Source organism: Planococcus citri, chromosome 4, assembly GCF_950023065.1.
Source record: "Planococcus citri chromosome 4, ihPlaCitr1.1, whole genome shotgun sequence".
Lineage (NCBI taxonomy): Eukaryota > Metazoa > Arthropoda > Insecta > Hemiptera > Pseudococcidae > Planococcus > Planococcus citri.
The window spans coordinates 69,165,755-69,180,574 of NC_088680.1; the positions used below are offsets into that span (position 1 = coordinate 69,165,755).

Below are 14,820 nucleotides of genomic sequence, written 5' to 3' on the forward strand. Positions count from 1 at the left end.
GTTCCAAGTATAGATTTTTGAGCTTTGAAAATATATGTATACTTACGTAAGAATAGTAGGTAGGTAACTTAGATGTATCAGTTTTTCTAATCGCAGATATTCTTACAAGGGAACCTCTCTAGGTGCCCACCTCTGATTTGAGCGGGACCGTGATTTTTTAAAAAGAGTATGATAGAAACTTACATAACTAAAATTTTAGCTACTCAAGTTGATTTTTTGATTTTGACGAACTCTTGGAAAGGTGATTTACTTACACATTTTTTTTAAATAAAAATTTATTCAGATACATAAAATGATTAAAATTAATCCCAAAACTAATATTCATCGCCTAAAGGTCTTTAATAAAAAAAAAAATTTAGAAAAAAATCACAATTTTTCGAAATTTTTAATTTTGGCTTTACCTATAATTTTTAGGAAAAAAAGCGATATTTTCCCTAAAATACGCCAATATTCCGACTAAAACTTTGATTAAAAAAATAATTGTTCAAAATGAGCAATAAGAAATTATAGTCAAGAATTATTTTTAGGTAGGGTACCAAATTTTAGACGAAATTTTTCATACCAAGCATTGCAAAAATTCCAGAAGCGGATGTGTGGTCACATTTTGACGTTGAATTTATCAGTAAACCAGATGAAACTTTTCACGTATAACGATACGATTGAAAAAATTGATAGAGACAATACGGATCTGGATGGGCTCTGGACCAGGTCTTTCGAAAAAAAAATCTTACAACGATTAAGTCGGACCAGTTTTCTAGAGCCATCAAAGAATATACTTGAAGCATCCTAACCGACACAAAATTTTTTGAAATCGCAAAGAAGGGAATCAAAAAAGGATCCCAAAATACACTACTAGCAAAAATTTCAAGCTAGCTCTGAAACTCGTTTTTCAATATTTGTCAAATTTTTGAAAATTCAAAGAGACATTTCTCATGAAAAAAAATCAATTAAATCCAAATAAAATGCTAGAATTTGGTGTTTGATCAATGTTTGTTCTGAGACAGAGGTCATTTATAAGAAATCTACGTAGTGCGTCAAAATTAATTTAAAAAATAAAAATAAAAAAACTTCTCTTGGTTCAATCCTTGTCTCTCTGATTGGACGGAAATCGTCGGAACGTCATCAGCGACTGGTTTCGAGCTTTCAAAAGCTCCGCGAAGGTCGCTGGTGGCGTTCTGACGTCAGAATGTTGCTCAACGATTTAGTCGAAGTGGGGAATGAGAAATGTTTTGGACGGTTTCATTACGTTTTGATGCTCCTTAGCGACTAATTGCCTTATTTTTGTTACTTGCTTTTGTTTCTCGTATTGTACCAGTTTTTTTTGTAGGTACTTTTTTCCAAGGCCTTGTAGTGCCATTTCGAGTTTTTTATTTTGAGAAACAAATCGTGCTCTCTGTGCTTTCATGGGCTGTTGTTTAAAACTTTATTCCAATTAACGGATGCGTCGATCCGTTTGGAGATCTACAAATTTGAGGTGAATGAAGCCATCTTTAATCATTTCACACTAGAATCGTTTCCCAAGGCTACGAATTTCAATCTCATGGTAGGTATTGTTGTTCTTAGTATAATTTTCGCACATGTTTGTGTATTTGAGAGATTGAATTCAAAAAAAAAAAAAAAAAATGAATAAACAGGTACCAATTTATTCATTAAAAAATTTTTTTTTCAACTTTGACAGTCTCTAATGCAGGTGGTCAACATTACTGTGAGTTTTCGCGTAAAATATTTCGAAAACTGGTTCAAATTTTCCAGGAAGTATTTTATTCTTGCAAATTCCACCATTGAGCTGCTCTTTTCAAAAACCTAAATTTTCTTCGAATGTTCGTATTCTTTCTTTTCCAAGTTCATCCATTCGTCCAATACCTACATAATTATCAACATTGATAATATTTAATTGTTTCATAAATCACGATAGGTTCTATAACAACACTAAACAATGTTTTTATTTCCTGATTTAAAATTCTTGTGCTCGCTCAACGTCACGTCTTTCTATCTTCGACACGGATGTATGTACTTTTGTTTACTAACAGCTCTGTCCCTATTATGATTATTTCATACGTACATCTGGCACATCTGCTTCACTTTCAACGCTTTTCTTCCTTTCACTATCTTATCTATTCCCTTGAACCTGATTGTTTTCAAAATACCCTCGTTCCTTTTGTTTCAACTTCCCCACTCCTGCAATACCCAAAATATCTACTTGGTTCAGGTACCTACCTAAATTTCAATACATATAAGCGTAACGATTCGTTGGTGAAATGACCATTTCGTGATCAGTTTACCAAATGTTAGGAGTTTACAATAATATTGAATATTTTGTTGTTGATTTATCTAGTTTGTGAAAAAATAGGTACATAATAAATCTACACTATGGAGATGTTTCGAACAGCGACGTTCTTATTTATCGTGGGGCAATTCGTATTCGTTAAATCGCAGAGCCACATCACTGAACCACATATGGAAGAAAAGGTAAAATGATTTTCATCTTAAAAATGAATACATTAAATACAGGGGTAGGCCGAGGTATACATATTATACTTATTTACTCGTACGTATAATTTTTTCTACTAGAAATTAATACCTATACTCGTACATACTTAGGTTATTTCATTCAATTAATCCGCAGTTTCGATGTCAATTTAAGCCTTCTAATTTCGCCCAATTTTTTTCACGTACACCTACCCATCTAAATGTGAACTAACCCACGATCCATGAAAAAAGCAAAGCTGCCCATTGATTTTTAGATTTTTCAGAAGATTTTTTAAGCCATCTCCGGTCCTTCAAGCAACGAAGCCTCGCAAAATTGTTGAAAAAAAACACTAGGCAACAATTTTTGACCTTTTTTTTGTTTTCAGGTTGAAAATGGGCTTAATCGATAGTTTGGACCCTAAAACAAAAAACAGAGTGGGGTTTTTCAATTTGAGTTGTTTTTGTAGTCAGGAGAGATGATCAAAGTTGCAAAAATGGCCGTTTTTGCCCTATTTCACGAGTTTGTGGCGACATCAGTATTATGTTTTGAAAAAAACCAAGGTCATATTCGGATTCTACGCACTTTTTTAAGTAAACATCTTTACCGGATTTTTGATTTTCGAAGTTTCAAGCGCATACGGAAGATTTTTGTTTGTAACATATTTTAAAACTCGGAGCGCGCGACGCTGGCGTTACTCCACCATGTAATCGTGGCGCGGAACCATGTTCGCGCGGACGAGGCTCTCGTGCAGTAAAAGTTTCGTGTTACAAACGAAAATCTTCCGTATGCACTTGAACCTTCGAAAATCAAAAATCCGGTAAAGATGTTTACTTAAAAAAGTGCGTAGAATCCGAATATGACCTTGGTTTTTTCAAAACATAATACTGATGTCGCCACAAACTCGTGAAATAGGGCAAAAACGGCCATTTTTGCAACTTTGATCATCTCTCCTGACTACAAAAACAACTCAAATTGAAAAACCCCACTCTGTTTTTTGTTTTAGGGTCCAAACTATCGATTAAGCCCAATTTCAACCTGAAAACAAATATGCCGTTGCCTAGTGAAATCGAGAAAAAATGAAATAAATCAAAATTCAAAGTAGTTGAAAAAACATGAAAATTTCTCGAAGAAAAACTCCTTCGATTTCCCAAAAAATGTTTGCGTGATAAAGTGAAAGCATCCAGAGCTGAAAAAAAGAAGAAAAACTAAGGTCCCTAAAAATATTTCAAAAATCCATTCATCATTAAACATTTTCTAGATAACCCCCTCCCTCATTCCCTCTAAAAAACCTCTTTCGGTTCCCTAAACAATTTTGGTCGCTTCAGAAAGAGGATATCAGTGTTAGAAAAAATCTCTAAATTGATGACCTAAATATTTTTTGAAAATTTTCCATTTTTGGTCAGTTCTCAAATAAACGAGATTTTCAAGAAAATACCTCCCTTGGACTCCCAAAAAATTTGGATTCGTACATAAAGCGGCAAATAATGTTGGAAAATACAATTTGAAAAAAAAGAAGAAAAACTGACGTTTTCAAAAAATTTTGGAAAATTTTTCATTTCTTGTCAAAAACGTTCTAATAAATCACTTCAATTTTGTCCCTCATATAATAAGAAGGGTCTTCAATGTTGAAAAAAATGAATAAAAATAATTAAAGTTTCCTTTCATAATTTTTTTTTTTAGAATTTTCCATTCCCAATAATTTTTTTTGAATTACCGACCTTTTCAAGAAAATACTTCCCTTTGTGCAACAAACAACGCGATCCCAAAGTTGAGAATTTTATTTGTTGATTTTTTTTTTCAAATGTTCCTCTCCATTCAAGAAATGGGTCATTCCATGTCAATTCGACCAAAAAAGTGCGATTTTGAAAGTCATGTCTTTCCCAGGGGGGGGGGGGCTTCCATTATTTTCACATTGTCTCGAGGTACTCAACTTCAGCAGCCCATTCCTCCAAAACTATGATACTTTGATCAACACTGATTTCACAGTTCAAAAGGGTATTGAATTTTAAACTTTTTAAGCATTTTCAAATTTTCAAAATTTGAAAGTTGAACTTTCAAATTGAAAGCTCAAATTTCAAAATGGCGCTGTAAGTTGGAGCTACCATTTAAGATTCTGAAAAAATTTCCATACATGCTCCTTTAGATGCTTTTTCGAAATATTCAAGTTTCGAGATGAGATCTCTTAATGGAATGGAAGCACCCCATCCCCAATTTTGGGCAAAACTTTCAAAAAAAAATCTGGGGCATGTGATACATCGAATGGTATGTTTTCGGTAACGCTGAACACGAATATGACGTTAGATTTTTGATTGGGGCCATCCATGGCCCCCAGCACCGCTCCAAATGGGGTAAAAGTTCAAAATAGGGTTTTTTCGTGCGACACATGAAATAGTATGTTTTTGGTGACGCTGAATATGACGTCAGATTTTCGGTTGGACCACATCCACGGCTTCCAACATTTTTTTTGGACTTTTACCAATTGGGGGAGGTTCTCGGAGCCATGGGTGAGGTCAATTTAAAAAACTAAGGCTATATTCGTGTTCAGCGATATTGAAAACATACTATTTCATGTGTCACATGATTGAAACCATTTTTTTTAGGTTACCCCACTTGGGGATGTGCTGGGGGCTGTGGATGGGTCCAATCAAAAATCTGACGTCATGTTTGTATTCAGCGTCACCAAAAACATACCTACTATTTGATGTGTCGCACGAAAAACCCCTATTTTGAACTTTTACCCCATTTAGGGAGGTGCTGGGGGCCGTGGATGGGCCCCAATCAAAAATCTAACGTCATATTCGTGTTCAACGTTATCATAAACATACAATTCGATATATCACATGCCCCAGATTTTTTTTTGAAAGTTTTGCCCAAAATTGGGGGTGGGGTGCTCCCCTTCCATTAAGAGATCCCATCTCGAAACTTGAATATTTCAAAAAAGCATCAAAAGGTACATCTATGGAAATTATTTCAGAATTTTAAATGGTAGCTCCCACTTATACAGCGCCATTTTGAAATTTGAAAGTTCAACTTTCAAATTTTGAAAATTTCAAAATGCTTAAAAAGTTCAAAATTCAATACCCTTTTGATCTGTGAAATCAATGTTGATCAAAGTATCATAGTTTTGGAGGAATACGCTCTGCTGAAGTTGAGTACCTCGAGACAATGTGAAAATAATGGAAGCCCCCCACCCGACCCCTGAGGGGGCTGGGACCAAGCTGATTGCGGGTTTCTTACTTACCGAGTGGGTAGATACTGTAAACAAAAATTGAGCGAAATCGAAAGACATGACTCAATAACGTTGGTCGAATTGACATGGAATGACCCAAATATCAAAATAAGCTCTTTTTCAAGAACCTCCCTCGGTAGGTGCCCCAGAAAAGTTGATACCAATAAGGTGAGAAAAACCCAGTTTTTTTTTTTAACGAACAAATTCATGTCAGAATTCTTTTAAATAACGCGCAAACCACAAAATCCAATTATTTCTGCAACTTTGGGACGCACAAGTTTGACTTTTTTCATTTATTCGGGAAGGAGGAGGAGTCAAGACTTATAAAAATGGACTAAATCCGAGGGTTAGAATATAAAAATATGAACATTTCAGGTTTTTCCCCCCTAAATTTCGTAATTTTCTTTCAGAAGAGACTCGAGTTCCACTTTTTTCGGCGTTGAAAAGGGGGAGGGTTAGAAATTCTCAAATAACGCTTTTCTATTGTAAAAATGGTCCAAATCAAGAATTAGAACGTAAAAAAGTAAAAATGCCAAATTTTACGATTTTTCGTATTTTTAAGTAGGACTCAACTTGAGGGGGGAGAGGAGGGGGAGCCAAAACTATTGAATAAGTAGTGCTTTTCGAAATGAAAAAAAAAACAAATATACTTACTTACCTAAAAATTTCAATTATTTCGGTTTTTCTTGATTTTTTTTGAAAATTCGGAGACCTTCCAGATTTTAATCATTTTAATGTTACATTACGCGGTTTAAGTTTTTGAGTATTTTTTTTCTTCAGAAAACCAGCAATTTTAGAGAGTTGAAATTCATACATACGAGAATCATTAATTAGTGTGTTTTCTTCTGTACTGTTATCACTTAGATTCGAGATGAGATGTTCGGAATTCTACAGATGCAAACAACTGCTTTATGGAGTACAACCCCCTCAGATCAAAACATCGAGTTCCTTCCACTATCAATAGCAGCGGGCTGGCAAATGGTACTAATGAGACTTTACTACGGAAGTCCTCCAGGAAAATTTAAGTCTAAAAACGAGTAAGTAAATTACGAGTATTTCCAATGTACATTGTTATAATTATTCAAATACGTACACATTTTTACTCGAGTGGGCATCTAAAAAAAGTACCTACTTAAAAACGTTTTAAAAAACTAGCCCCTCGAAAATTCCGATATCTTTTCAAATCTCATCGTAGCTATAATTTTTCCAACTTGTTTGCAGTTTTTTGAAACAAGCGTACGCATTGGCGGGTATACTCGATAAAATCTCTTCAACGTCCAATGCCAAGCTGAAATTCGTGAACACTGTATTTTACGATCAAAGCAAAATATCGAAGCAGCTTTTGAACGACTTGAAAACCTACTATCACGCTGAAGCCTTCGAAGTATCGTTCGATTCGGAATCAGATGTTTTGGCCGTAGTGAACGAGTAAGTATTGAGATCAATTTACTAGCATTTAAAAATGAATATGGTAAATTATTGCACTTAGCCTACAATTAGTTTGCATGTTTGCATTCATTTTAGACGGTTTAGTAATGTTACAAAAGGACGAATACCTCAAATGGAGACCCTCAATCTTGAAGGAGTTTCCAACATGCCGAGTTCCTTATTAAATTACACAAGTTGTTGGGATACGCCGAAAATCTGGACCAACTTTGTCAAATTGTAAGCTTTCGACAAAAATTTACTGATAAATGCGACTTTAATTATAATACGTCGGTATTTCCTCGATTTCTAATCATCATTCATTCGATTGCCCACAGATTGAAATTCAAAAACTCGAACGGCGAATTCGATATCGAAACGTTCAACGCAAAGGAAACAATCGGTTATTACAAAAACGCCGAACAAAAATACGAAGCTATCAGATTACCTTTCAAAAAAGGCGAATTTGCCATGATGGTAGTGTTACCTAACCAAGATCAGTCGTTAGAATTGATCGTCAAATTAACCGCAAACGATCATCAACAAATTTTGCAACGTGTTAGTGAAAATTACGAAAACATCGATTACGCGATCCCTTTCATGAATTTGACGCAGTTGATGGTAAATGAAAATGGCACTGCTATATACGTCGACGATACGATTACTTGCGACTGGCCGACGGCGACTGAAGAAACCCAGGAAATTAATAAGATCGATTATAAACCGTTCTACGTGAACAGACCGTTCGCTGTGTATATTTACCACGAAAAAAGTAAATTTGTTGTAATGTACGGTTTGGTAAATAACCCAGCTTTAGGCACAATGCAAAATCGTAGGGTACTGTTTCAAACTAGAATAAAAATGCAAGATAAAACTGAACTTTAATTCGATTGTTAAGTTTATAACCTATTCGTGTGTTTGCTGCGTGTAAATAGGATAGACTATCATTGATAAAAATACCAATTGTACGTAAAAAATTGGCCAAATGTATTTTGTACCTATCTATTGAACACGTAATAAGAATTACATCACAAAGTATTATGTTTGCGTGGATTTTTTTAATGTTTTCGAAATATTGACTATAAATGCGAACCAATGAACCGGTTTCAAAATGTGATTGAACAGAATTGTGTAACTTTTCACGCCCTACAACTCCTGTTTCAAGCTTTTATTTTCTTGATATCCAATTTCTAAGTGATTTTTGATAACTGGTTGCAAATTAATGAACCGGTTTCAAAATCTGATCAGTGAAAATGGTTCAATTTTTCACGATCTACACCTTTTGTTTCAAGCTTTTTTCTCCATCTCCAACTTTTAGTTGTTGATTGTCAAAAACTTGTTGCAAAATGCGAAGGAACCAATGAACCGTTTTCAAAATGTGGTAAGAAAGAATTGTGCAATTTTTCACGCTCTACAACTTTTGTTTCAAGCTTTTTTCTCAATTTATAATTTTTATGCGATTTTTGATAACTGGTTGCAAATTAATGAACTGGTTTCAAAACCTGATCAGCTAAAATGATTCAATTTTGCCCGCTGTACAACTTTTGTTTCAAGATTTTTTTCTCTATCTATACAATTTTTAGGTTGTGGCAACACTGCTTACCTACCTATAGGTAATGTATCGTACATGTATGTATCTTATCTCAAATACATCATTCCTACTTTGTACTCTCACTGAACACGCTACATTGGCGACGAGAGAAAAAAAGTCATGAAAATAAGTGAATGTATATGTTAAAAAGTGCCGAGTTCGCGTTATCATCGTGAAAATTGGTAATAATTACGTGAAAATTTTTTAATCGTATCGTAATGAGTTAAAAAAAACCATCCAAAATGCCGGCGGAACCTCAAGAAATTAAAATCGTACAGATTATCGGCGATCCGCCTAAATATGAAGGCAAGTGGAGCTTGTTCAAAAAACAGCTCGAAGTGTTTTTTCGCATGAACTCAATCGAAGATGATAAGAAAACGTATATTCTGCTCAACTCCATCAATAGTCAAATGTTCCAGTTGATTACTACTTTGGTTTCGCCTAAGGAACCTATCGATGAGAAGTATAAAGACATTGTTGATCTCGTGGATAAACACCTCGACCCAACACCAAATCCGATCGTCGAGCGTCATAATTTTAACATCGCCAAACAAGAAACCAACGAGTCAGTTCCTGATTTCATCGCTCGACTACGTAAGTTAGCCACCACTTGTGATTATGGTACTACTCTCGATAATCAGCTTCGCGATGCGATAGTCCGAGGCATAAGAAACTCTGATACTAAGAAAAAACTCTTCGAAAAAGGGAAGGACTTGACATTAAGCCAAGCACTTGAGATCGTGAAAAGTTCGGAGACAGCCGAGCAAAATACCAAACAGGTCAATGGTGAAACTCCGAGTACCAGCTCAACCGTTTATTTTCAATCTTCAAGTGGCTCAAATTCCCGCCAAAATAAGTGCAATAATTGTGGCAGAAATAACCACTCAACAGCTAATTGTCGTGTTCCTAAAACCAAATGTGATTATTGCGGTAAAAACAACCACCAATCGAATCGTTGCTATTTTAAAAAAGATTGTAGTGTATGCGGTCGAAGCAATCATACGCGTGACAAATGCAGATACCGTGATCTCAGCTGTAATTTCTGCAAACGTAAAGGTCACTTGGCAAATGTGTGTCGTGATAAAGCTAAAAATAAGTCATCCGAGCGGAACTCTGATAGGGAAGTTGCAACAAGGTCTGCTAAAACAAAAAGCTCTAACCTCAATTTCCAAGAGGACGACGACGACATCGATACTGAACCATGGTCCTTGTATTCAATCAATGATGGGAAGAAAAATCCTGAGGTATTAGATGTTGTACTCGATGGTATTAGCCTAACTATGCAGATCGACTCCGGCTCAACGATCTCTGCCATGAGCCTAGCTGATAAAACGAAATACTTCCGTTCCAATAAAGTTCATAAAACCTCTCGATGTTTCAAGGATTACATTGGCAATAAAATCGAGCCTGTTGGCTACATAATTGCTCAGCTTCGACTCAACTCGAGGGAAAAATGCCCGGCAAAGCTGTACATCTTCCAAAGTGGCGGTCCTCCATTATTAGGTCGAGATCTGATGGAGTTACTGGGTATCCGTTGTCACTTAGTGACCCAAGGTGGTAAAATTAACCACATTGAAGAGTCGGATATAGTCAAAATGATCCGCGAAAAATACCCAAATGTCATAGCCACTAGTGATAATATTGGAAGGTATAATAAAGAACTCCTGCATATTCCATTGAAAGTAGATGCAAAACCAATTTACATTGGTCCAAGGCCATTACCATTTGGCCTCAAAAAGCTGGTAGAAGAAGAAATCGATCGTTTGCTCAAATTGAAAATTATTGAACCAACGGTGTACAGTGAGTGGGGCACGCCGATTGTCCCACTGCTCAAGGATAAAAACTCAGTAAAAATTAGCGGTGCTTACAATCTTACGGTGAATAAAAACATACTTACTGAGCACTTTCCAATTCCGAGGAAAGATGATATTCTGGCGGAAATCCGTCCAGGGTGTAAATTCTCCAAGTTCGATTTAAAATTCGCTTATCAGCAAATGGGCCTTGATTTACAGTCGCAAGACCTCACAACTATTACAACTCATATTGGCAACTTTAAATATCGAAGTCTACCTCATGGTATAAGCATTGGCCCAGCAAGATTTCAAAATACGATGGAAAAACTATTAGCTGGTATCAAAGGGCTATTCAAATTCTTCGATGACTGGTTAATTGCTGCTGAGAACGAGGAAGAACATCTTAAAATAATTCACGAAGTCCTCCGCAGGTTGTCCAATGCTGGATTACGAATCAACCTAGATAAATGCCGATTTTTCGTCTCAGAAGTTACTTATTTGGGCCATAGAGTCAGCCAAGAAGGCATCAAACCTCTTGAAAAACGTGTTCAAGCTATCATTGATCAACCGAAACCTCAAACAGTGAGGCAAGTTAAAGCATTTCTAGGTATGGTAAACCATTATTCCAAATTTATTGAGGCGAGAGCCAATATGCTAAAACCATTGTACGAATTGTCAAATAGTGAGAAATTTTATTGGGATAAAGATTGTGATGCTGCATTTGCTAAAATTAAAAAAGAAATTGCTTCAGATAAACTCTTAGTGCATTTTGATGAGAATAGAAAATTAATTCTAAATTGTGATAGTTCAGAATATGGTATAGGTGCAGTCCTATCTCATGAGATGGATGATGGGTCCATCCGTCCTATTGCATACGCATCACGCACTTTATCCCAACATGAGAAAAACTATTCTCAACTTATGAAGGAAGCGTTAGCTATTATATTCGGTGTTAAGTACTTTCATCAGTTTGTATATCTAAAAAAGTTCGTTATTGTTACTGATCACAAACCGTTAACTGCTATATTTGATAAAAGTAAAAACAGTGAATTGAGTATGATGGCAGCCAATAGGGTTTTGAGGTGGAGTATGTTTTTGTCAAATTACAATTACGAAATTCAATTCACCAATTCTGAAAACAATTCTGTAGCTGATGCTTTAAGCAGATTACCTTCGAATGCTAAAAACACTGATAATCCTGACGATAATATCAATTCTCCATTTATCAATTTTTTCGAAAGTGTATTCAACGTTGAGGAGTTCATTGAGGAATCTAAAAACGATAGTATTCTAAGACAGGTGTATAATTTTGTAAAAAAAGGCAAATGGCCTAAGTTTAAAGTAAATAAAATCGAAGGGGATTTGAGAAATTACTACTTGTGTCGTGATGAAATTTATATTGAAAATGGGTTGCTGTATAAAAATAACAAGTTGATTGTACCTAAAAAATTGCAACTCAAAGTTCTGAACGAATTGCATAGTACACATTTTGGTATCGGTAAATTAAAAAGTACTGCTAGATATTATTATTATTGGCCTAATATGACGAGTGATATTGTTAATTTAATTAAGAATTGTAGTAATTGTCTCGAAAATGGTACAAATGTGCCTAAAAATAAGATGGAATCTTGGCCTTATCCTAGTAAACCTGGTGTTAGATTACATGCTGATTTTTGTTTTTATAAAGGTAAGAATTTTTTAATTGTAATAGATGAATATTCTAAGCATCCTGAAATTTATTATATTTCTAATATTACCACTGATATTACGATTCAGTGCTTTCGTGATTATTTTGCTCGTTGGGGTATTCCCAAGCTTTTAGTAACTGATAATGGTACTCAGTTTACCGCGAACGAATTCATTGAATTTTGTACCAAAAATAACGTAAAGAAACTTTTCTCTCCACCTTATCACCCGCAAAGTAACGGAGCTGCTGAAAATTTCGTTCGTACTTTCAAAGATAAATTTGTTAAAATTTTACACCCAAAATCTGATGCTAACGATAGTGAAATTAATAGGATTGTAAATAGTTTCCTATTCGATTATAGAAACATGGTTCATGAAACCACAGGCAAAACGCCTAATGATTTACAGTTGAATAGAAAGATAAGGTGTAAAAATGAAGTTTTAAGTAACGTAATCAGGCAACAGGCCAAACAAAAGAAGAATTTCAAAGGTAAATCGAGTAGTATATTTAAAATTAATGATGTCGTTTATTTTCGAAATTATTCTGGTCAACGCAATTGGGTGAAAGGTGTAATAATTTCACAAATTAGCAGATTTATTTTTGCAATAAGAGACAAGAATGGCATTAACGTAACTCGCCACGTAAATCAGATAAAAAAATGTACCCAAGAGTTAGATAAAAACGAAGCTGAATCGAATGTTAATGTAAACGTAAAATCACCAAGTATCGAAGATAAACCGAGCCAAGCTCGTTGTAAACGAAAAACTATTGTAATTAAACCGATCGTGTCTAATCCTGTAACGAGTCCTAGTACTAGTAATGTTCCGAATAATTCTTCTGCAAAAGTTTTACCTAATAGAACTAGGCAGAAACCTGCCAAATACAATGATTACGTATAAACGATTCAACGAATGTAATGTATTGTTAATTGTATTAAATTGATGTATGTAATGTAAAATGTAATTGTATAGTATTGTAAAATTTAATTTTGTAATTAGAGGGGAGGAGTGTGGCAACACTGCTTACCTACCTATAGGTAATGTATCGTACATGTATGTATCTTATCTCAAATACATCATTCCTACTTTGTACTCTCACTGAATACGCTACATAGGTAATTGTCAAAAACTGGTTGCTAAATGCAAACCAATGAACCGGTTTCAAAATGTGGTTAGACAGAATTGTGTAATTTTTCACGCTCTAATACAACTTTTGTTTCAAGCTTTTTCCTCGATATCCTATTTTTGGGTAATTTTTGATAACTGGTTGCCATTTAATGAACCGGTTTCAAAATCTGATCAGTGAAAATGGCTTGATTTTTCACACTCTACAACTTTTGTTTCAAGATTTTTTCTCCATCTCCAACTTTTAGTTCATTGTCAAAAACTGGTTGCTAAACGCGAAGGAACCAATGAACCGGTTTCAAAATCAGATCAGCTAAAATGGTACAATTTTTACGCTCTACAACTTTTGTTTCAAGCTTTTTTCTCTATCTACAATTTTTAAGTAATTGTCAAAAACTGGTTGCTAAATGTAAACCAATGAACCGGTTTCAAAATGTGGTTAGACAGAATTGTGTAATTTTTCACGCTCTACAACTTTCGTTTCAAGCTTTTTCTCAATTTTTAATTTTTAGCTAATTTTTGCTAACTGGTTGCAAATTAATGAACCAGTTTCAAAATGCGATCTCTGAAAAGGTTTGAGTTTTTCACACTCTACAACTGTTGTTTCCAGCTTTTTTCGCTATCTACAATTTTTAGGTAATTGTTGAAAACTGGTTGCTATAAATGCAAACAAATGAACCGGTTTCAAAATGTGGTTAGACAGAATTTTGCAATTTTTCATGCTCCACAACTTTCGTTTCAAGCTTTTTTCTCGATCTCCAATTTTCAGCTAATTTTTGTCAACTGGTTGCAAATTAATGAACCGGTTTCAAAATCCAATCAGCGAAAAGGTTCGCTCTAAAACTCATGTTTCAAACTTTTTTTCTCCATCTCAAACTTTTAGGTAATTGTCAAAAACTGGTTGCTGAATGCGTACCAATGAACCAGTTTCAAAATCTGATCAGTGAAAATGGTTCAATTTTTCACGCTCTACAACTTTTGTTTCAAGTTTTTTCTCTATTTACAATTTTTATGAAATTGTCGAAAACTGGTTGCTAAATGCAAACCAATGAACCGGTTTCAAAATGTGGTAAGACAGAATTGTGTAATTTTTCATGCCCTACAACTCTTGTTTCAAGCTTTTTTCTCGATATCCTATTTCTGCGTGATTTTTGATAACTGGTTGAAAATTAATGAACCGGTTTCAAAATCTGATCAGTGAAAATGGTTCAATTTTTCACGCTCTACAACTTTTGACTTCTAACTTTTTTCTCCATCTTCAACTTTTATTTGATTGTCAAAAACTGGTTGCTAAATGCGAACCAATGAACCATTTTCAAAATGTGATTGAACAGAATTGTGTAATTTTTCATGCCCCACAACTTTTGTTTCAAGCTTTTTTCTCGATCTCCAATTTTTAAGTAATTTTTGATAACTGGTTGCAAATTAATGAACCGGTTTCAAAGCAAAAAGGTTCGATTTTTCACGCTCATACAACTTTTGTTCAAAGCTTTTTTCATTA

At 34.8% G+C, this 14,820-nt stretch overlaps 2 protein-coding genes across 3 annotated transcripts; both read left to right on the top strand.

Annotated features, from left to right (window-relative positions):
• Positions 1-1,241: 1,241 nt before the first annotated feature.
• On the top strand, positions 1,242-8,169 carry LOC135843067 (uncharacterized). Of its 2 annotated transcripts, none has more exons than XM_065360810.1 (6): positions 1,242-1,543; positions 2,336-2,469; positions 6,564-6,736; positions 6,921-7,127; positions 7,224-7,364; positions 7,463-8,169. In XM_065360810.1, the coding sequence occupies exons 2-6, from the start codon at positions 2,371-2,373 to the stop codon at positions 8,007-8,009; spliced, it is 1,167 nt and encodes a 388-aa protein (XP_065216882.1). In that variant the 5' UTR covers positions 1,242-1,543; positions 2,336-2,370; the 3' UTR covers positions 8,010-8,169. The 2 variants fall into 2 exon arrangements, with proteins under 2 accessions (XP_065216882.1, XP_065216883.1); XM_065360811.1 differs by having other exon boundaries at positions 2,351-2,469.
• A 106-nt stretch (positions 8,170-8,275) lies between these two features.
• On the top strand, positions 8,276-13,286 carry LOC135843066 (uncharacterized protein K02A2.6-like). The gene has a single exon (XM_065360808.1). The coding sequence runs from the start codon at positions 8,958-8,960 to the stop codon at positions 13,092-13,094; it is 4,137 nt and encodes a 1,378-aa protein (XP_065216880.1). The 5' UTR covers positions 8,276-8,957; the 3' UTR covers positions 13,095-13,286.
• The last annotated feature ends 1,534 nt before the right edge of the window (positions 13,287-14,820 follow it).